Source organism: Pelobates fuscus, chromosome 8 (assembly GCF_036172605.1).
Source record: "Pelobates fuscus isolate aPelFus1 chromosome 8, aPelFus1.pri, whole genome shotgun sequence".
NCBI lineage: Eukaryota > Metazoa > Chordata > Amphibia > Anura > Pelobatidae > Pelobates > Pelobates fuscus.
The window spans coordinates 30,996,539-31,019,513 of record NC_086324.1 but is presented as its reverse complement, the minus strand read 5'-3'; the positions used below and the strand labels follow the sequence as shown (position 1 = coordinate 31,019,513).

The window sequence follows — 22,975 nt, the reverse complement described above, 5'->3', positions numbered from 1 at the left end:
GTATTAGACAGTTTGCAAATAAGTGGGGAGAGCCCTGACAATCTGTTAAAATAAATAAATAAACAAAAGAAGGCAGAAAATAATAACTGATCTACTGAGGGACACAAACAGTAGAATCAATAGAAGTGATGGAGTATTAGGTACTTACCCGTGGATGAGCCAGAAAAATGCTAGGACCGTTGTTCAGCACGCCTCAGATTATCAGCAGGGGGAAAACGGCGGGAAACTCGCGACGGCAAAAGCCCTTTAAAATGGCCGCCGCAAAATTTGCCGGGGGTGGGAATAAGGGATATTACTTTACATTGTTAACCATTTCTTTGATGCTGATAGGTTTGAGTAAAGAAAGTAAAGCAAATATGAAGCGTCCTGTCTTGCCATATCAAATTCAGAGATATAATACTAGATAGGGGTATAACTCAGTGATATAGAATTGGGATATAACTCAGTGTTATACAGTTATATCATTCAGTGATATAGAATTGGGATATAACTCAGTGTTATAATACAGTGAAATAATTCATTAATGTAGAACTGGGATATAATTCAGTTTTATAATACAGAAATATAATTCAGTGTTATAATACAGGGATATAATACAGTGATATAATATAGTGGTAAAGAACTGGAATATAACTCAGTGTTATAATACAGTGATATAGAATTGAGATATAATTCAGTGATATAATACAGTGATATACTATAGTGATATAATACAGTGATATAAAATTGAGATATAATTCAGTGATATAAAAGAGTGATATAATACAGTGATATAGAATACAGTGTTATAATAGAGTGATATAGAATTGAGATATAATACAGTGATATAAAATTGAGATAGAATTCAGTGATATAGAATTGAGATATAATACAGTGATATAATACAGTGATATATAATTGAGATAGAATTCAGTGATAAAATACAGTGATATAGAATTGAGATAGAATTCAGTGATATAATACACTGATATGGAATTGAGATATAATATAATACAGTGATATAGAATTGAGATAGAATTCATTGATATACTACAATGATACAATGTAATGACATAGAACTGGGCTATAACTCAATGATCCAGATTAGACATGTAGATATAAGACAGCCATGGTATGCCCAGTGAGTGACAGCATTCCAGCAGAGTGACAGCCCAGCTCTCTCATGTGACAGCAGTGAGAGGGGGTGGAGTCTCTCCTGTTGGCTGGCTGGATGTCTCTCTCTGCTCAGAGCTTGCTAAGTGTTCCCAGTGCCTGCGCTCTCTCCCTGCACACCTTCCATCCGTGGAGCCCGGTCGCCGCCTGCAGCCCGGGGCGAACAGGCGCCCGCAGATGCTGGATCGCCATGCTGCTCGCCAGGCTGCTGCCCCCGGGCGCCGCGCTGCTCCTGCTGCTAGCTGCCAGCCCGTGCACAGGTACAGTACCTCCCAGCCCTCCTCCCTAAACTTCCACGGAACACAGGCAAAGGTTAATCCCCTGTCCTCACTCTCACAGGGCATGGCAGGGCTGCGGGGGGCTTGGCTGTCATTGGAATGGACCCAAACTGATAAAGTTCTGCAGGTTCTGCTCTGAGATTGAGTTAAAGCTACATCTAGCACTTCATCTGTTATTACCACAACTCCCATCACCCGGGTGACTAGGGCTGTTTTTAGTGACCAGCAGGGTGGCGGCCCCCATCCTGGGTTGGCATGCCATCACAGACCCTCACACAGTGCCCCCCTGGGCATCCCTTGCCATGCAGGTGTGAGTTGATACAATGTATCCCTGCGGATTCTGGGCATGACAAACTAACACACTGTGTCCCGATCAGCACTGGAAGATTAGTGACTAGCTTAGATGAGGGATTTACCTCTCTCTGATGCAAGCTGCACGTGTTTCAGTCATTAAAGGCTAGTGATCAAAAGTATTTGATTTGGGATTCAGGTAGATTTTCAAGGGGTTTATGGTTTAATATTGTCAGGGAATTCGATTGGATTTATTGAACTAATTTCAGTAACATCCTTCAGAATTCTCAAAAGTGCTTTAATCCTTGATGGACGGGATTTTTTTTTTTAAAGCCTGTTTTGTTAGGGAAAAAGGTATTTGACATGACCCATACATCATCTTCCTATAAAAGTTTAATATCAGCTGATGTTATCAGTTAAAGTTTAAAATCAGTTCACTGTGAATTTCTGAGTTCATTGTAATAGTTCACTCAGCTGATGACCCATTTATTGTTGGCTTACTTTCTGGTGTGCTTAGAAATTCAAGTTGATTCCATGTTTGCTGAATGTTTATAAAAGTATTGGAATAAAATATATTTAGGAGATTTATTAAGGTCAAAGCAGGTTTTATTCTGAGGCAAAATCTCAAATAAGAAGAAATCACCTTGGAAACCGAAGGAATATCTCAGAATTTAGCACTTTGCACCCAGGATAGCATTTGTTTTGCATTGATATTTCACCACTATGGATTTTTAGTTATTATAATTATATATTAATGGACAAAGATGCAAAACAAAAAGTTTGGGAAAAGTAATTTTAGTCCCACGTCAGTCTTTGTTATAGTCACAAAAAGGGGACTAATGACAAAAATAAGGGCCGTGGTGAAATAAGAATTACCGCAGAATAAAAATGATCAAAAATATCAATTGTGAGATATTCACATGGTTTAATCAATTAAACTTCAACTCTTGAAACCTTTGATCTATTCAAGTCCAATGTCAACACATTGCAATGTTCCCAGGATATGAAAATTAAGAAAATCTTCTAGAAACTGGGACCTTTATGTTTTTCCTCAAGTTGAGCTGTGGATGATTTAAAAAAAAAAAAAAAATCAGTGAAGGCTCATCTTAAAAACCCACCAGGGATGTTTAGGTATAATTTGGGTGTGGGAGAATAGCCTTACAAAGTACCCTTCCTGCTTAACAAAAAACTAAACAGATGTATGATTAAGTTATAAAAAAGTTATAGTCCAAAACTACTCCTTACTATTCACAACTTTTTCTTCTTGTGTTTAAACTCTAACACACTGATAGCATTTATCCACTAAACAGCGATTTGTAACCGAAAACTGAATTGCAAGTTTTAGGCCAAATAATGTATTCCCCTTCTTGCACATGTTAGCATGATTTGTAAATATGTGTTATTAATATATATTTTTCGGAGTGATTTTTTGACCATATTTAAAAGATTACCGTTTAATGTACAAGATCAGTGACTGCTAATTGTGACTACTTGCTGGTTAAAGGGACATTATACCCTCAAAACAACTTCATCTTAAAGAAGTCATTTTAAGGGCTTGAGTCCTTTGGGTACTGTGATGGTTGAAACTGTTAAACACACCTAAGATGCTCATCAAGTGCCCATCCACATTGATTCTTTACTTCTCTGCCTTGCTGCTGTGCTGAGTGGAAAAGAGAATAATTGAGAAGCACTGGGTGCTGATAGTTGGCTGAGTTGGAACTGGGAAACCCGGGTTCGAACTGGGCTGGTTGGAATTGGGAAACCCGGGTTCGAATCCCAGTCAGACCACCTCACCAGTAAGTGTCCTTGGCAAGACACCAATTGATATATATCTGCTTATCTAAAATCATGGATTGTTAGGGCCTTTTTCACCTCTAAATATCCCCATTCTATAATTGTAAAGTGCTGCGGAATATTCTATATTAATGCTAATAATAATAATAATGGGCGCGTGGGGAACATCTCACCACTACAAAACTGTTTAAGAGCACTTAGAACACCATCCGATACACTTCATTTTCTACTATATGAATGGGATATTTGGGAAAAAGATATCAGACAAAGGTATAACTTACACTCGTGACCCCACTTGACCAGGTACAGATGTTTAAGATGTCATATACATTTTATGACATTTTTGTACCATAATACTTCAATAATAATGATTGTTTTATACCACTATGCCCCATTCTTTTTTTTTTTTAATATATTGTTTCATTCTTTAATGTGTTTCATTTTCATGGATCATTATATTGTAACATTTTCAACTTTTCAATAAAAACTTTTTGAAAATAAATCTGTTTAATAAGTTAATGTAATAAGGTGTTTAGGCACTCTAGCCTTTAAAAAAGGCTTCTCCAAACTCCGGCCCTCCAGATGTTACTGAACTACAACTCCCATGATTCTATGAATGAAATAGATAGGCTGAGAATCATGGGAGTTGTAGTTCAGCAACATCTGGAGGGCCGGAGTTTGAGGAAGCCTGCTTTAAAACAACCTCACTGAAATGAAGTTCTTTTCAGGGAAGAAAACCCTTTAATTTGTTGCATACTGAATCTAAATACATTTTCACCACATTCTTATAATGTGAAAAATGATCATTGGAGAGAAGAGGCATAAACGATGGAACTAGAAACAGTTTTTATTATTTTTGGTCCCCGGGATGTAATTGGAGGTAAAAGTTGCTTTCACTCCCTAAGTTTTATGCCAGAGGTGTCAAAGAAGGAAATCGCAAGCCGTTGCCGAACTACAACTCATGATGCTAAGCCAGCCTTCCGTCTGGGTGTTGTAGTCCTGCAGCAGCTGGAGATCTACTTTATGACCAAACAATGTGACAATCATTATAAATAACACTATACGTTTTATAAAAATAAAGTAGAATTTAAAGCCAGGGGTTAACTATTTTATATTCTAACGATGTTCAACACTGCAGATAGTCTACTGGTAATGTGGCGATATACCGTATATTCTCGAGTATAAGTCGACCCGAATATAAGTCGAGACCCCTAATTTTACCCAAAAACTGGGAAACCTTATTGACTCGAGTATAAGACTAGGGTGGGAAATGCAGCAGCTACTGGTAAATTTCTAACTAAAATTAGATCCCCAAAAAGTTACATTAATTGAATATTTATTTTTTGTATATAATGTAGAGTGTGTGTGTGTATGAATGCAGTGTGTCTAGTGTGTGTGTGTATAATGCAGTGTGTGTGTGTTTGAATGCAGTGTGTGTAGTGTGTGTGTATATAATGCAGTGTGTGTGTGTATGAATGCAGTGTGTGTGTAGTGTGTGTATATAATTCAGTGTGTGTATGTGTATGAATGCAGTGTGTGTGTGTGTGAATGCAGTGTGTGTAACCTTGGTGGGGGGGGGCATTTTTATTATTTTTTAAATTATTATTAATATTTTAATATTAAATTTTGTTTTTATTATATTATTATTTTAATTTTAATTTATATTTTTTTGCTTGATACATGGCCAGGGAGGGGGGCTCTCATTCCCTGGTTGTCCAGTGGCATGGGCTGTGTAGGAGGGGGGCTGGCAGCGAGCTGTAACTTACCTTTCCTGCAGCTCCTGTCAGCTCCCTTCTCCTGCAATCCGGTCAGCTCCCTTCTCCTCCACTGTAAGTCTCTGGACAGTAACCCGTGGCAACGCTCTGACCCCGCGGCTCTCACAAGACTTACACTGTGAGCTGACAGGGGAGCTGACCGTAACGGAGGAGAAAGGAGCTGATAGGAGCTGCAGGAAAGGTAAGTTACAGCTCGCTGCCAGCCCCCAACAGGACTGCCGGGCATGTAATGAGCCCGGCGGTCCTGGTCTGTATTATGGCAATGTAAGTTGCCATAATACAGACATTGACTTGAGTATTAGACGAGTTGGGGTTTTTCAGCACAAAAAATGTGCCAAAAAACTCGACTTATACTCAAGTATATACGGGTAGGTTTCTATGTATCTATCAATGTCTGAGATCTCTCCCGGTCATCTGGGGCCACATTTAGTAGCTCAAACTTAGTGATTAGTTGTGTGTAGTGCTGAAAGTGCTACTGTATCTAGATAGTGTAGATAGTACAGACAAAGTCCCACATTCAATCACACTTCTGGTGTTATCATTACTAATGAAGTGTGATTTATTTTTTTTAGCACAAAACTATTGACATCAATCTATTGACTAGTAATTATTGACATCTTAATAACGGCCGCTTATAAGTCATGTCAGTGTTAACACAATTTATCAACACGTTAATGGAACAATTTTTCACTTAACAAATTCAACAGCCATGAGGACTTGATAAATCACTGAAAACACTTTTTAACTAATTAACCAATAACGTGACTTAGACAAATAGTTTCGCGCATGTGCCGAACAAACACGAAAAATACCAACCCTGAATGGATGATGTTTGGAAGAAATTATCAACAGGGTTAAAAAATCAATAACACAGTAAATATGCATACAAAGGAATGAGTTACTAAGTGTATCAGCACATAGTGCTAGTAAGAATAAAGTACCCACTAGTAAAACTCTGCATGTTCGTTAATGTTAATGTGGGTTTCACTAGTGCGCCCTTGCATTCTAAGTAGCGCTCTGTGCTCGTTCCTTAGCTTACTAATGTCCCTAATGTCACTGTCAGGACCAAGGCGGTTTCTTGCATGTGGACATCGCTGGGCAAAACATCCGTATACATTTTTGGCTACTGCAGTAACCACACTCCTAATCTCTTTTTGTCGCCATAAAGTTATGCCTTGTTGAAAGTTGATAATATTTTCTAACGGCAGAAAACTGGTTTGTAATTCTAGCAATGTGATCTTGTTGAAAAACACTCATGCAAAAGCAGCCGAAGTTCAGAAAATGTTATCACTCGAAAGCAGAAGTTGGGTTGTGATCTAAACCAACAAGTTAGCTATGCCTTTTGCTCTTTTTACAATCACAATTCTTTACTTTTTCTAATTTGGCTTGCATATCAGACTGTCCTGGCATATCCACAGCATGCCATTTAAATTAGTTTAACTCCACAACGGGCATTAGCAATGGCATGCCCGGATCACCCTGTTAATGTTCGCACCATGAGCACAACAAGAGAGCATTGAGTTTATTTTTACTTTCCCCTGCTGGTTTGTTTAACCTAGTAAAAGCTTCCATAGTGTTCTCTAATGAACTAGCACGTTCAGAGAAGTGACGGTTTTATGTTTTAGCCAGTAGTGTACAGTAGTGTACATACTAGTGTAATTCACTTTTATTTATTTATTGTTGCAAGATGAGTTATCATCACTGTTGCATTGTGTGACAATGCGTCTCTGCAGGTGCACTCATATAAAAAACAAAACAAAACCTACGTATAATTTTAAACTTGATATTTCGCTCTGCTATTGCTCCCTGATATCAAAAATACAAAAATTCTATTCTCTGTCTATTCACTGACCATTTTCATGTTAAAAGGATGTTTATAGTCTATCTAATAATTTTGAATAATTAACCATACCTTTATCCAGATCAGCATAACTTGAAAGTAATTTAGTTGGGTGCACCATGGATGAGCAACGTTAAAGGCATTAGGTAAATTAGGGCCTTGAGTAGAGGGTGTGATCCTGGTTGATAATTTATTTCCTAGAAACTTTAAATATCACATCAGAGCAAAACATGCTTATACGGTGGTGCAGACTGGCACAGGCTAGTTAGAAATACTTTATCTACAGATGCCCTGGTAATGTTTATATAATATGTCCCTGTAATATTTTTGTACTGACAGAGAATGAAAAATGGCATTATCCTTGACAAACTCCAGAGCTTTTTAAAAAAACAAAAAACAAAAAAAAAACCAAAACAAAACCACAACAAAACCAAAAAAATATAATTTGCTTTAAATTCAAAGTAGATTTTACAGAAGTTGATTGTGGCGCTGTTAAAGCACTGGGCATGAGGCTTTTCTAGAGAGTGGGATTAGTTCTGCTGCCGGGTAAACTCTGAGTTCTACTTTAATCTTCTTAACAGAGAGAGATTCTAAAAAAAGGTCAGAAAACAACCCTCTGAGGATATATACCTGATGGATGTGCATTCGAATTAAGTAAATTGTCTGTAAGGAAAGTCTAACGCCTGTTACTGTGACTTAGAAATTATACAGCCTGTGCCAATTATAATGTGCTTCTTATTACGGATAGATAGATTGATGACATAGAACCTTTAGAGGCAAATGAAACTACAAAATTAAATTAGGTGTAATTAGCTAAAACATGGTATAATGTCTTGTGGCTCACATCCTTTTGATGTGCGCAGTCACCACATTTTTTTATATAGTTATCTTATTAGCAAAATTACCAAAATAAGGCTGCAATGAAATATCTAAAAATCGAAAATAATTGTGGTATGATTAGTGTGCTCACAATCCTGCTATTATTCTCAGTGCTCGGAGACGTTTAGTCTGCTCCAGGTGGGCTCAAAAAAGTGTCTTTAGGCATAGCTGTGAGATCAGTAGATTGCCACGGGGACTTGAAATGTGGCTGCTGATTTTTGGGCCTATGGGTGATAGCTCTGTTTTCTGGAACATAGCATTGAATTCTGTCCATTCTAACCCATTACTGCCACGTCCATGTGATTCACTGACTGGTTGATGGGTGTCTATCATCGTTTTGATCCTGATTTCACCTACTTGATTTAGGATTCAACCTCTGACACAGCTGGGCTGACAAATGTCTGCTCTTATCGGAAGAATGGAGGAGGCTTAGGGCATCTGCTCCACTAATGCCCCTTCTATATATGTATGTGTTTATTTTACTGTGCATATCATGCTTGCGTACTCCATATCGTATTGCACAGATAGGGGTGTCATCCCTGCAATTATCCCCATAATCAACAGGAAATAATAGATAGATAACCTAAATGCTGTTTAGGGGCCCTTATCGTGAACAGAACCAGCTGAAAGAACTGCCCCCTTGGACTGTAACTCCCACTAATCTTTGGCAGTGTTGGATATGTCCTAGTACTGCCATTACATCATACCTCCCAACATTTCACATGGACAAAAAGGGGCACTGTCATTTTTGGAGTTTGAATGTTAGTGTGGTTATGGGCGCGGCTGTTCTGAGAAGTTTTAGGGGAGTTACTAATAATAATTTATACAAATAAAATGTAATCTGAAACAAGAACAATGTATCCTTTTTACACAGATGGATTTCTAAGCACATTTATTGTAGTTTAAAGACACATTACTGGGTATTTTTTTGTTGTGGAGCTCTGTTATATACTCAGAAACACCAACAATACAAGCTTGTTTCCCCTCAGAAAAGCACCTGTTTTGTTGTATAAAAAGGTGTATTAGTTATATTTAATTCTCAATAAAACTCTATGGAGTGTATTCACTAAACAAAGAATTGTAGTGAAAAAAACAAAATGCAATATAAGTCAGTTTATAATTCTTTACAATTCAGTGTGGTTAGAGAGCCATTTAGATGTGTTATGATGGTTGTTTCCTAATTGGCTGCAGAATTAACTTCAAATTATTTCCTTATTGTAAAGTCTGTTTTCAACAGAATTAATATTATCTTTGCCTCTGTCTGGTGAATCATATCAAAATAGCTTGTGACTCTGTCAAAATCTGTGGGTTATTGGAATTTGTCTAAATGTCCCAAAATTGCTTGGAAAGTTTAAAGTGATGAAATCTGAAATCTGGATATAAACAGCAAATAAGAGTCAAACAAAAAGTGTTAACAGGAACAGAGGGTGAAAAGTGCCTTGCCCAATTATCTTACAATCGAAAGTAGATGAGGTATAGGAACACAAGGAAAGAAAAGCTTTAAAAAAGGGGGTGGGGTGGGTGGACGGAGGGAGTGAGATATAATTATTATTGTCACCAATCACTTTCTAACTTTTATTAGAAAATGCATCAAGGCAGAAAAAAAACATTTTGCTTAAAATTAGCACCTGACATTTATCATCATATACAAACAATGTATTCCATAAACATTAAAATTAAATCAGTGACTATAAAATAAAAGCTCTTGCAGGCATGGGGTTTCCCATAGGTCCACCGAGGCTGTGGCGGCAGGCATGAGAGGGGAGGCACGACCGGGGGGAAGATCTCCCTCACAGGCCAGGCCATTCTTATGCCGAGGGAGCAGTTGCTGGGGCTGGTTGCTGTGGCAGTGTGACCTCCTTGTTCTCCTTCTCGGTGGGCTTTTGAGCTGCCGTACCAGGGGTCAGTGTGAGTGTGTCTGCATGAGTCAGTGCATGTGTGTGTCTGCATGGGTCAGTGTAAGTGTGTCAAATGGGTCAGTGTATGTTTGTGTCTGCATAGGTCAGTGTGAGTGTGTCTGCATTTGTCAGTGTGTGTGTCTGTACTGCTCAGTGTGAGGGTATCTGCATTGGTCAGTGTGTGTGTGTCTGTGTGGGTCAGTGTGTGTGTCTGCATGGGTCAGTGTGAGCGTGTTTGCATTTGTTTAGTGTGCGTTTGTATGGCTCAATGTAAGTGTGTCTGCATGGGTCAGTATGTGTGTGTGTGTCAGGGTACCTGAGGTCTCTACCTCCGAGAGAGGTAGAGACTTAGTCGTTCATCCATCCGGACGGCCCGTTTTCCCTCTTCCTCGCGGTCCATCCGGTCATGCAAAGCCGGCCGCGAGGGAGTGACTCCCTTTTATAGCATGACGCCCGGAAGTCGACGTCAGGACGTCAAACCGGAACGACCTGTCACTCAATTGGTTCAGGACCAATCAGGACTCGTCGGAGGTGTGTCTACTTATCTGAACAGGGCATTTAACAGTGCTTCTTTCGTTAGCTCATTGCCCTGTCGTGGTTCTAGCTTGTTCTAGTCACTCAGTGCTCGTGTTTTCTAGTTATCCCTTTTGGTTTTGACCCGGCTTGTTTGCTCTACTCTGCTTATCTCTGTTACCCTTGATTCGGCTTGTCTCTCGCTTACCTGTCTTCTGTTACCCTCGACCTCGGCTTGCCTTTGACCATTCTCTACTGTACTACTTACGTTAGTCCGGCCATTCTAAGGTCCGGTATACGTATCTGGCTACTGTTTGTACTCTGCGTGTTGGATCCCTGTCCCGATCCTGACATTACGACAGGGCCAATGGATCCTGCAAGTACAAACAGTCAGCTTGGTTCTCCTGATCCTAGGTTTGAAGCCATGGATCACAGAATGGATCAGATGGCGCTAGCGCTACAGGCGTTATTATCTCGTGCCAATAATCCACCAGAGGAGTTACGTACTACCCCTATCTCTCCTGTAAGTTCAGGCCTAGAGGTAGCCACTGTAGGTGCTTCTTCTCGAATTACCCCACCAGTACGTTATGGTGGTGCCCCTGAGAAGTGTCGTGGTTTTTTAAACCAAATTAGTATCCACTTTGAATTGCAACCTCGCTCCTATCCTATGGATAGGGCAAAGGTGGGATTTATTATCACCTTACTCATTGAGAAGGCTCTGAGATGGGCCAACCCACTATGGGAGAACGATAACCCGTTAGTATACAATTATAACGCATTTGTAACTGCTTTTAGAAGAACTTTTGACCCTCCAGGTAGAAAGGTTAATGCAGCCAGATTACTGTTACGCCTGAGACAGGAGAACCGAACACTTGTGGATTATGCACTAGAGTTCAGGTCTCTGGCGTCAGAAGTCAAGTGGAATGAGCAGGCGTATATGGATGTATTTTTGAATGGGCTATCAGATGTAATCCTTGACGAGGTTGCTACTAGAGAACTTCCTGAAAATTTAGAGGATTTAATTTCGTTCATTTCTCGTATAGATGAACGTTTAAGAGAGAGACAGAACACTCGAGAGAGGAACCGGAGACCTTCCTTTAAGTTAGCTCCCGCATTTCTAAGTCCTGACTCCATGGTCTCATTGCTTCCTGAACCTATGCAGATAGGCTATACCCGTCTCTCTGAGGAGGAGAGACAGTACAGGAGAAGGGAGGGGTTATGTATGTATTGTGGAGCCAGAGGTCATTTACTCTCGAACTGTCCTAACCGCCCGGGAAACGCTCGCACCTAAGTTTCTCTAGAGGACAGGCCTTGGGTGTTTCTATTTTGTCCTCTATTCCTAATTATAAAGATCACAGGCTTCTGCTACCAGTTTCCTTAACTTGGGAGAGGGAAGTAATAGAGGTTATGGCTTTGATAGATTCCGGAGCTGCTGAGAATTTTATCGACCAAGCCTTTGCCACTAAACACAATATCCCAACCCAGTTAAGGGAGACACCCTTGGCCGTTGAGGCCATAGATGGTAGACCATTACTGGACCCCGTTATCTTTCGTGAGACCATACCCATTAACTTAAATGTTGGGATCCTACACGTGGAAAATTTATCTCTTATGCTCATTTCGTCCCCTTCTGTTCCCATAGTTCTGGGGTATCCATGGTTGAAGAGACATAACCCTATTATCGATTGGGAATTAGGGGAGATACTCTCGTGGGGTCAGAGCTGCCAGGAGAGGTGTTTACGCAAGGTTTCTCCATTGGCTAATATTAACACACCAGGTAGTTCTACTCAGTCCACAGAGAGACAGATACCGTCCCTGTACCAAGACTTAAAGGCAGTATTCGACAAGAAGAATATGCCGATTCATTACCTCCACACAGGTCATTTGATTGTAAAATTAAGCTTCTACCTGGTACTATGCCCCCGAGGGGTAATGTATATCCTTTATCTGTTCAGGAGAACTCTGTTCTAGAGGAATATATTCGTGAGAATTTAGAAAAAGGATTCATTAGGAGGTCTTCTTCTCCTGCCGGGGCTGGTTTTTTTTTCGTTAAAAAGAAAGATGGCATGCTGAGGCCTTGTATTGATTACCGAGGTTTGAATAAAATAACTATCAGAAATGCCTATCCTATTCCATTGATTACCGAGTTGTTTGATCGTCTTAAGGGCTCCAAAATCTTCACCAAATTAGATCTCAGAGGGGCATATAATTTGGTGAGAATCCAGCATTGACACGAGTGGATGACGGCGTTCAATACTCGGTATGGCCACTATGAATACACAGTTATGCCATTTGGACTTTGCAATGCTCCTGCAGTATTTCAGGATTTGATTAATGAGGTACTTAGGGAGTTTCAACATGATTGTGTTATTGTCTACCTGGACGACATACTGATACACTCTAGGGAGATTGAGACTCACCATAGACAAGTCAGAAAGGTACTACACAAACTTCTGCAACACGGTCTATACTGTAAATTGGAGAAATGCAGCTTTGACCAGTCTCAGATAGACTTTCTTGGTTACGTGATTTCTGGGGAAGGTTTTAAGATGGATCCTGTCAAACTCCAGTCTATTTTAGATTGGCCGTTGCCTAAAGGACTCAAGGCTATTCAGAGGTTTATTGGGTTTTCCAACTATTATAGGCGCTTCATTAAGGGATACTCTTCTATCATTTCGCCTATTACCAATATGACCAAACAAGGGGCTGACACTAAGACCTGGTCTACGGAGGCTCTTGTTGCTTTCAAGACTCTCAAAGAACTTTTTGCTTCTGCTCCCATTCTAGTCCATCCTGATACGACTCTGCCGTTCTTACTCGAGGTCGATGCCTCTGAGACGGGAGTTGGCGCTGTTCTGTCTCAAAGGTTAGGGGTGGACAAACCGTTACACCCTTGTGGGTTCTTCTCTAAGAAATTATCTGGTCCTGAAAGCAGATATGACATCGGTGATAGGGAACTGTTAGCGGTCATTAAGGCTTTAAAGGAGTGGAGACATTTACTAGAAGGGACATTACACCCTGTTACTATTTTAACGGATCATAAGAACTTGTCTTACATTGGGGAGGCTAAGCGCCTGTCCGCCAGGCAAGCTCGTTGGTCCTTGTTCCTCACTCACTTTAATTATGTACTTACTTATAGACCTGGTTCTAAGAACTCTAAAGCTGATGCTTTGTCTCGTCAATATGAACCGTTCACTATAACTGAGCCAGTCCTTTCCTCGATAGTTCCTAAGGGTAACATCATCGCTAACACGAGTCTCAGGATTCACTCTCCGTTGCTTGCTGAGATCATGAAATTACAGCATCTTGCACCCAAACAGACTCCTGGGGATCGACACTTCGTTCCCGGCACTCTCCAACTAGAAGTGTTACGCTGTTTCCACAACAGCAAGGTGGCTGGGCATCCTGGCATTCGCAAGACGTATGCTTTGATCTCTAAAGATTTCTGGTGGCCTGATCTACGGAAAGATATTAAAGAATTCATCGGGGTGTGTGAGGTTTGTACCAAGACTAAGCAACCTCATTCGCTCCCATGCGGATTTCTGCACCCTTTAGAGGTTCCTGAAAAGCCATGGTCCTGTTTAGCTATGGACTTCATTGTTGATTTGCCTATCTCTAAAAAGCAGACTGTTATCCTCACTGTGGTGGACAGATTTACTAAGATGGCTCACTTCATTCCCTTACCTAAACTCCCATCTTCGCCCGAATTAGCAGAGATATTCGCTAGGGAGATCTTCCGTTTACATGGGATACCTTCCCAAATTGTATCTGACAGAGGTTCCCAATTTGTTTCCCGTTTTTGGAAATCCTTCTGCACTCAACTAGGCATCAAATTGAATTTCTCTTCTGCCTACCATCCTCAGTCCAATGGAGCTGCTGAACGCACCAACCAAAAGGTTGAACAATATTTACGTTGTTTCGTTTCTGAACACCAGGACGATTGGGTCGGTCTGATTCCTTGGGCGGAGTTTGCACACAACAATCTCGTTTGTGATTCTACGCATTCTAGCCCCTTCTTCATGAATTATGGCTTTCATCCTTCCATTCTGCCTTCGGAGGCTTCTTCCCAAGGGGTACCGTCGGTTGATGTTCATGTTGCCAATTTAAGGAAGTTGTGGGACCAGACTCGACAAATTCTTCTGCACAATTCTATGCTGGTTAAAAAACACGCTGACAAACGTAGAAGGGCAGCACCGGTGTTTGTTCCAGGCGATAGAGTACGGTTAAGTACTAGAAACATTCGGTTAAAAGTGCCTTCCATGAAGTTCGCTCCTCGGTATATTGGACCTTACAGGGTGTTGACTCAAATTAACCCAGTTGCGTATCATATAGCTTTGCCTACTAGCTTACGCATTCCTAACTCGTTTCATGTTTCGTTGCTGAAACCACTAGTATGTAACAGATTCTCCTCCACGATCGCCCCTCCTCGCTCTGTTCAGGTGGAGGGTCAGGAGGAGTATGAGGTCAATTCCATCGTCGATTCTCGAATCTCCCGGGGGAAAGTACAATATCTGGTCGATTGGAGAGGATATGGTCCTGAGGAGAGAAGTTGGGTACCTCAGGAGGATGTTCATGCTCCCCGTCTCCGCAGGGCATTTCACTCTCGCTTCCCTTCTCGTCCTGGTTCCTTCCGCCCGGTGGGCGTATCTGAGAGGGGGGGTACTGTCAGGGTACCTGAGGTCTCTACCTCCGAGAGAGGTAGAGACTTAGTCGTTCATCCATCCGGACGGCCCGTTTTCCCTCTTCCTCGCGGTCCATCCGGTCATGCAAAGCCGGCCGCGAGGGAGTGACTCCCTTTTATAGCATGACGCCCGGAAGTCGACGTCAGGACGTCAAACCGGAACGACCTGTCACTCAATTGGTTCAGGACCAATCAGGACTCGTCGGAGGTGTGTCTACTTATCTGAACAGGGCATTTAACAGTGCTTCTTTCGTTAGCTCATTGCCCTGTCGTGGTTCTAGCTTGTTCTAGTCACTCAGTGCTCGTGTTTTCTAGTTATCCCTTTTGGTTTTGACCCGGCTTGTTTGCTCTACTCTGCTTATCTCTGTTACCCTTGATTCGGCTTGTCTCTCGCTTACCTGTCTTCTGTTACCCTCGACCTCGGCTTGCCTTTGACCATTCTCTACTGTACTACTTACGTTAGTCCGGCCATTCTAAGGTCCGGTATACGTATCTGGCTACTGTTTGTACTCTGCGTGTTGGATCCCTGTCCCGATCCTGACAGTGTGTCAGCATGGGTCAGTATATGTGTGTGTCTGCATTGGTCAGTGTGAGTGTGTTTGCATAAGTTAGTGTGTGTCTCTATGGTTCAGTGGGAGTGTGTCTGCATGGGTCAGTGAGTGTGTCTGCATGGGTCAGGGTGTGTGTCTGTATGACTCAGTGTGAGTGTGTCTGCATGGGTCAGTATGTGTATGTGTGTCTGCATGGGTTAGTGAGTGTATGAGTGTACATAAGTCTTCATAAAGGCCAATATTTTCATAAAAAAATCTATACCTTTAATCTGTGGGAGAATGTCATGAATGTGTATATATGTAGGCATGTATATTAGTTATGTGTATTATATAAATATTTATATATGTGTACTGCGCAGCTATGGATATTTTAAGCAGAATATAAAATTACTATAACTCACATACATTAATATACAGGTATAAATGAAGGAAGTAGGGAACCTAGTCAGCAGGCAGCAAGGAGGGTAAATCCGACCCTGGTTGCAGAAAAATCATAAATCATATTATCAGTTGAATATTTTTATTTTTTACACAGTCTGGAAAATAACCAAAACCTCTTAGAAGTCGAGGAAAGCACAAACTTATCTTCCAGTTAAGGAGAGTGCCAGAACACTTTTGTCCAGTTTTCGATTGTAATTGCAAGTACATAGTACGTGAATCAGACACTGCAGGGGTGAGGGTGCCTGGCAGGGCCAGACTGGGAAATAAAATGGTTTAGGCATTTTTGAAAGGGTTACTGTTGGCACCCAGACCACTTCAGCTAATTGAAGTGGTCTAGGTGCTGTGTCCCTTTTGCACCTAGTGCTGCAATATTTTGTCTACCCGACAGCCACTGGGGGTGCTTCCAGAATCATAATGGACTTTTGGTCCATTATCTGACGTTGACGTCCTCACGCTCTGCATGAGGACCTCAAGCATCAGATTTTTCCCCATAGTAAAGCATTGATTTAATGATTTCCTATGGGGAGCTCTAATGCGCGCACGGCATTTGCCGCACATGCGCATAAGACCCCACTCGTGGAGGAGGGGGCGGAGCTCCGACCCAGTGCAGAGGGACATCAGTGCTGGGATAAGGTAAGTAAATAAAGGGTTGTTAACCCTTTATTTACTGGGTAGGAGGGGGCGCGAGGGAGGGGGGAGGCAGAGGGATTGGTAGTGCCATGAATACAGCTTTGTATTCCTGGTCCTACAGTATCCCTTTAATCACAGTGGCCCAGTGAGAAGGGGCGGGGCCAGGGAAGGGATGTTTTGTCATCACCAATGAGAAAAGGTCTTTCTTTGTATTTCTTTCGTGCAGTGCAAGCAAATTTAATGACACGATTGTGCTGCATTTGCTTGTGACTTGTCTCTGGTGTCTCCATAAGTGGGGTACCAGGGGACAGAAGGGTCAGGATAGCTTATAGTGCATGTGTTTGGAGGATGCTCGTGGGATTGTGTGTGTGTGTGTGTGTAGAGTGAGCTGACTGTGGTGTGGCTTTTTGTGTAACTAGGTCGGTTTCATTTGTATTGTGTTTGTGGTGTAATATGTGTGTATAGGGGCTGTGGAGAGTGTCAGAGTGTGTGTGTATAGGGTGCATAGTGTGTGTAGGGGCTGTAGTGTATGTGTGTATATAGGTGATGTAGTGTGTATGGTATGTAGATCTTGTGTGTTTAGGGAATGTAGTGTGCATGGGAGATCCAAAGTGTGTTTGTCATAGGTGCAATGTGTGTGTGTGTGTGTGAGGGGCGCAATGTGTGTGTGTGTGAAGGGTGCAGTGTATGTGAGGGGTGCAGTGTGTGTAAGGGTTTTAATGTTTGTCAGGGGTGCAGTGTATGAAGGTTGCAATGTGCATGAGAGGTGCAATGTGTGTGTGTGTGGGGGGGGTAGGGGGGGAGTGTAGGGTGCAATCTTTGAAAGTGCTGGCCAATGTGACATGATAAATTTCACATGCAGTCTTGTTGAGTTGTGTATTTCACAATAAATCTCTCATAGATTGCTTAAATTCTGGTTCTGTTGAATGTAATGGCCCTCCTAAATTATTTTTTCTGGGTTCTCTCATGTGTCCTCTGCTGTTTAAATTAGTTTTACAGTTTGCTTCTCACATTTCTGCTTGCCATTTGCAAACTGTTAATGCACATATATGTTTCTGATATTAAAGTTATCATAATAGTTTGCCTTATTTATAATGTATTCATAGCCTAGAATGGAGGTAGCCTAAACTGAGGATGGTGGCAAATTGAAAAATACATTGAAAATTCACCTTTCCCGTGTTTTTACTTTTACATATATATTATGATTAAATATTTTTTATATATTTCTTACTAATATATATTTTTTATTATTACTGTATCCCTTATTTATATATTTTTCTAATTTATTTCTTATTTTTATATTTATTATAACCGTATTTCCTTACCTCTCTGCCTTTTAAGAGCACACTTGGTATATATTTACACATATTTTTTAAGTTTTATAAGCCCTACAGAAGGTTCTTTTAACATTGGGGTTTACTTCTTGCGTGATGGAGTTTTTTATATATTTAATATATTCAATTATTGGATTATTCTCCTCTTGAATTTACCCTTGCCTATTCTTGTGCCGTTCTTGGTTTTTAGTTACTCCTCTTTAAAAAGAGAAAACTGCATAAAAGATACAATATCACATCTCAATATAGATATTTAATAAAAACTCAGTTGCTTTATAAGTGGACCCAGGACATACTTGAAAACGAGAGAAATCTCAATGTATCTTTCCTGGTAAAATATTTTATAAATAAATAAAATAAATAAATAAAATACAAAACTACATTTTTAAATTGAGTTTTATAAATTGTCATAGAATAAGTGGGCTAACATGATTATTTTTATGTATTTGAAATGAGTGTTCCGAGAAATCCAATTCCTAATCCACCAAGGACTTTGAGAGACTGTTCCATTGTGGAACGCACGGTGGAACGCACTGTGTAACGCATCGTGGAACGCATGACGCCGAAAGAGCCGAAACCGGAAGTGATCATTTTTTCATATACCCGGAAGTAAACGGATAAATAGGAGGCTTGAATCACAGGGCGTCTCTGTTTCCATAGAGATTGCCCGCGAAAATCACAAGCCCAGAGACAGAGCTGCAATCAACAGGGATACTTAAAGCAGGAAGGAGTCCTTAGAGATCACAGAATTTTTCCTGCTGAGGAAGCCTATTTTTATTACATATATATATTTTTTTACATATGTTATATTATACCCTTTTTTATAAATGATAAATTATATTATATCTTTTACACTTACGGCTTTTTTACCTGCTTTTATAAAAAAGGAATGTGGTCCTTAACCACATACATCTCATGAAGTGAGCCGATTTATTGGCTCTGGGTTTGTGAGTATATACGAATTATCTCATAATATATACTCAGTATATCAACTGTACTACGCTATATATTCCTCCTATACTTATTACCTAGGATATAACCCCTGGAGAAATTTGGATCTAAAGGAGGGTGAGGGTCGTCTCAACAGACCCTAAGGCGCATATACCTGAGCTAGTGTTTTAGCTCAGAAAAGTGTGAGTTAGCAATTTACACATTTATTTTTACTATATATTTATATACAGGTTACACTATGTTCTGTATATTTGTGTTTCTTATTTAAGGTTTATCTAAAAATATTGGGACTACATATAAGTGTATACGATCCCTTAAGGTATATCCAGTTTTTCCTTCACACCAGTATATCCACTATTATTAAAGCACTACACCTGATATTCCTTCTCTCCACAATTTCTGATAGAAAGATAAACACGGTGATATAGCAGCTTACGGAAATTTGGTATAACCTAGAATATAGAATAACGCATACAAGCGCTTGTGCTCTCCATTTTAAGCTCAGAAAAATATATAGGGTGGAATATTTTTCCAAATCAGCTATTTTGGCTCTAATTTCTAATTCTTTTTCCAACTTGCCAAAATTCTCACTTCAGTGAATGAATATTGAATTGTTTAGAAGCCTACGAAGCATTGCTTTCAAAGAGTTTCATATAATGTAGCTGCCATTGGGTAATACAATTGCAATATATTGGCAGTATAGAGACAGTCCCAGGAAAATCTTATCGCCATATATATTAACCCCTTAAGGACACATGACGGAAATATTCCGTCATGATTCCCTTTTATTCCAGAAGTTGTGTCCTTAAGGTATGTCCTTAAAAGTATGTGTGTTATATCATATTGTTAGTGCACTATAAAGAATAGGTTTGTTAATTATACTTCTGGATAAGTCTGCTTCATATTAAACTAATAAGTGAAGCAGTTGACATGACTTGATAGTGAACCAGACCTGCTTGCTCATTCGCTATGCCGGCACACATGGATCCATTCACTTGAACAGAGATCTTTCTAATTAATTTGTGCAATATCAGAGAGGCATTGGCTCATTGACACACACAGTAATTAAAGGATAACTGTCTTGACTGGGAGAAGGTAAAGATACTTAAACAGATTGAGGACTTTGTGGAGGGGGTGTAAAATCATGGCACTAGAATCCCATAGAGGTTGAGGGGCCCATGGTGCGCTATTTGAGGTTTGAGTCATTATATGGACCAGGGTGATAAGCACACTCAGACTAATTGTTTAACTGCATGAATTGGGAGAAGGAATGGATATCGTAGTCAGTTATTATTACTTTGTTATTGCTTAACTAATCAGCACTCTTGTTGCTTCTTTATTGGTCTTTGATTACTGATTTTAACACGAGGCATTATGTGGTGATCCATGAGCGCTTTATTTGTCTAATTGAATTTTAGCTTTTTGACCCCGGTTAGTACTCTGACCATTCTCCATTCCATTATCCTTGAACTTTGGCTTGTTTAATCAGTTATGCTCCTTTCAATTTTCTCTGACCTTGGCTTGTTTTTGAAAATTCTGTTTGGCCACGCTAAGGTCCAGTAATATGCCTCTGTCTCTTTCTATACCTACTTTAGTCAGTTGTGATCTAAGTTCTGCATGTTTAGTCCTGTTGTACTGTGAGACATGGTCAGTTCAAGAAGGCTTAAAGGACCAGTCTAAGAACCAAATCCACTACATCTGAGACATTGAGTGTCTGAGGGTACTTGTTGACAATTTTCCTTTATATGTCTTACTCTTATTATTTACTCTTAGTAAATAATGTGTGTATTAAAATGTAATTAAAATATGACCTGTATTTTCAGTACAAGATACCGGAAATGTAAGAGTAAATATATTGTTTACTCTTAAAAGAAAATGTTAACATAACTTCTAGACAGATTCCATGCTCTGTTGATTAATGTAAAGTTTTTCTCTGGTGACAGATCTGCTTTAAACAAATTCCACGCACAGACAATTATGAAATAACGCAGGCAGGGAGACTGCGAACACTCACATTATTGGCATCATTCAGGAACTAGCTAGACAACTTTTGCATGTGCACAATTGGGTTGCCAGTTTTCCACAGCTTCTTCATTGACATGAAATAATGAATAAACCTACTATTCATCCAAGTGAATGGACATTTGAAAAATAATTATGGCTCGAAGTTTTCCAGTTATTCATTTTGCCTGATTTTGGCAATACCACAAGTACCTATATTTTTTTTAGGTTTTTGCCAGTTGCAGGTCATGTTTTACAATTTGCTCATTACCATTTTAAAACAATTCTTTTGCTCAGAATTTGTTCACAATTTGGTATGCTGCCCAGTTACATTTAATAGGTGTCAACAAATTCAAATCTACAACATAAAGTATTACTGCAATTTTTTTGTTTAGATAAATTTATATATTCCGATATCGAATAATTTTTCATCTATCCTTAGTTTTTTTTTTAAAGATAGATTTTTTTTTTTTTTGGTTACAATAGTACAACAGAGAAAGTAAGTGAAGAGACACTCAGGGCTTTGCCATGAAAATACCGATATCAATGACATAGTACAGAGCTTCTCTGCATAAACAGTTAACATCAGCATTCTTAATCCGTGTGTCTCGTCATATCTATAGGTCCCCCATGACAGGGGTTAGTGTGGGCCTTGTTAGTTAAAGATAGGTTATGAGTATTAATGATTTCCTCCTACGTCTTGTTTTGTAAATTACATCACTCGTGGGAAACAGAAGCAGACATTAAACCTTAGTTGCCATATTCGGGGTCATCCTCGCTGTGAGAGCCATCATGTTTGGGTTGGATGTGTGCTTTATCGTTTGTACTGTTTGGCTCCTTGATGATTGTATGCCCTTAAATGGCATACCTTCTATCCTGGATCTATCCTGGATCTGCGGAGATTTCGAAAGTGTCTTTTGATTGGTAGAGTTTGTAGCTCCCTTCAGGCTTGCAGGAGTTCCTTGTATATATCATCCACTTGATGGCGTTTATGTTGAGTTTCCAATGTGGCAATGTTATTTATTACCTCAATCATGTGTCTACAAGCTTCTCTCTTCTTTTGTGAGGCAGGTTGGATAACTCATCCCCTGAGCACGCTTTTATGGGCTTCCCACACCGTGTCATTTTCATTGAAATAGAATGTAAGTGTCTGGGAGACTTGTTCCCTAATTTCTAGATCAGTCATTAATGCATCGTTCACCGGTCCTGTTAACTGGATGTATCTAACACTATAACTAATAATAACAACTATAAAAGACTGCACCAACTCGAGGTATCATTCCTCTGTTTCCCCTAACATCCCAAATCTGCATTCAAACCTTGTATTCTTCCCCCAGGCATCGTGTCTTTTTTTTTTCTTTTTGCCATTTTATCCCCTACCACCCCCATTCCCCTCCAACCCAATCAACAGTAACATACATATAGGAACGCTGTGTAGAGCCAGGTGTTTACCCATTGCGGGCAGACCACCGAGTGCTTCAGTAAGGTGGTTAAACGCGGGCAGTACCACATGTAGTAAAGCAGAGCACACATGCAGATATACATATAATTTTACATTCCCCCCTATCTTCCTGGATATCTTCCTAGGCATTCGGGTTAAAGTGCAGTATCATAGAGTACCCCTTCCTGTGCACTTGCGTGATAGAACCCCATGCACTCCCTCCCAACATCGCCTGAGTGTCCCAAGGAGCCAAACCACATCATATTCCCAGGTTGAATTTTTTTTATTACTATTATTATTTTTTATTTTTTTTATTGTATTCTCTCATGTGAGCCATAGCCCCTGACAACTTAAGTCGTGTCCCTTATGTTCCCTCCCAACAGCGCCCGTGCAAGTAGACAATTGTCCCGGTTAGTCCCCCTTCTCGACCCCTCCCAAAAATCAACTTTGTTTGCTTTTCTTTTACCCCCCCCTTTTTTTGTATGCATTATGGTTATTTTTGTAAAATTTATTTTGATATTATAT

At 40.1% G+C, this 22,975-nt stretch overlaps 1 protein-coding gene across 1 annotated transcript in view; it reads left to right on the top strand.

Moving 5' to 3' along the window:
• The first annotated feature begins 1,221 nt into the window (after positions 1 to 1,221).
• The window catches only part of ACVR1C (activin A receptor type 1C), an 83,598-nt gene continuing 61,844 nt past the window's right edge, over positions 1,222 to 22,975 (top strand). The window contains exon 1 of the mRNA XM_063429624.1: positions 1,222 to 1,412. Within this exon, the coding sequence (XP_063285694.1) occupies positions 1,343 to 1,412 (70 nt within the window). The 5' untranslated portion in view covers positions 1,222 to 1,342. The remainder of the gene's footprint in view (positions 1,413 to 22,975) is intronic.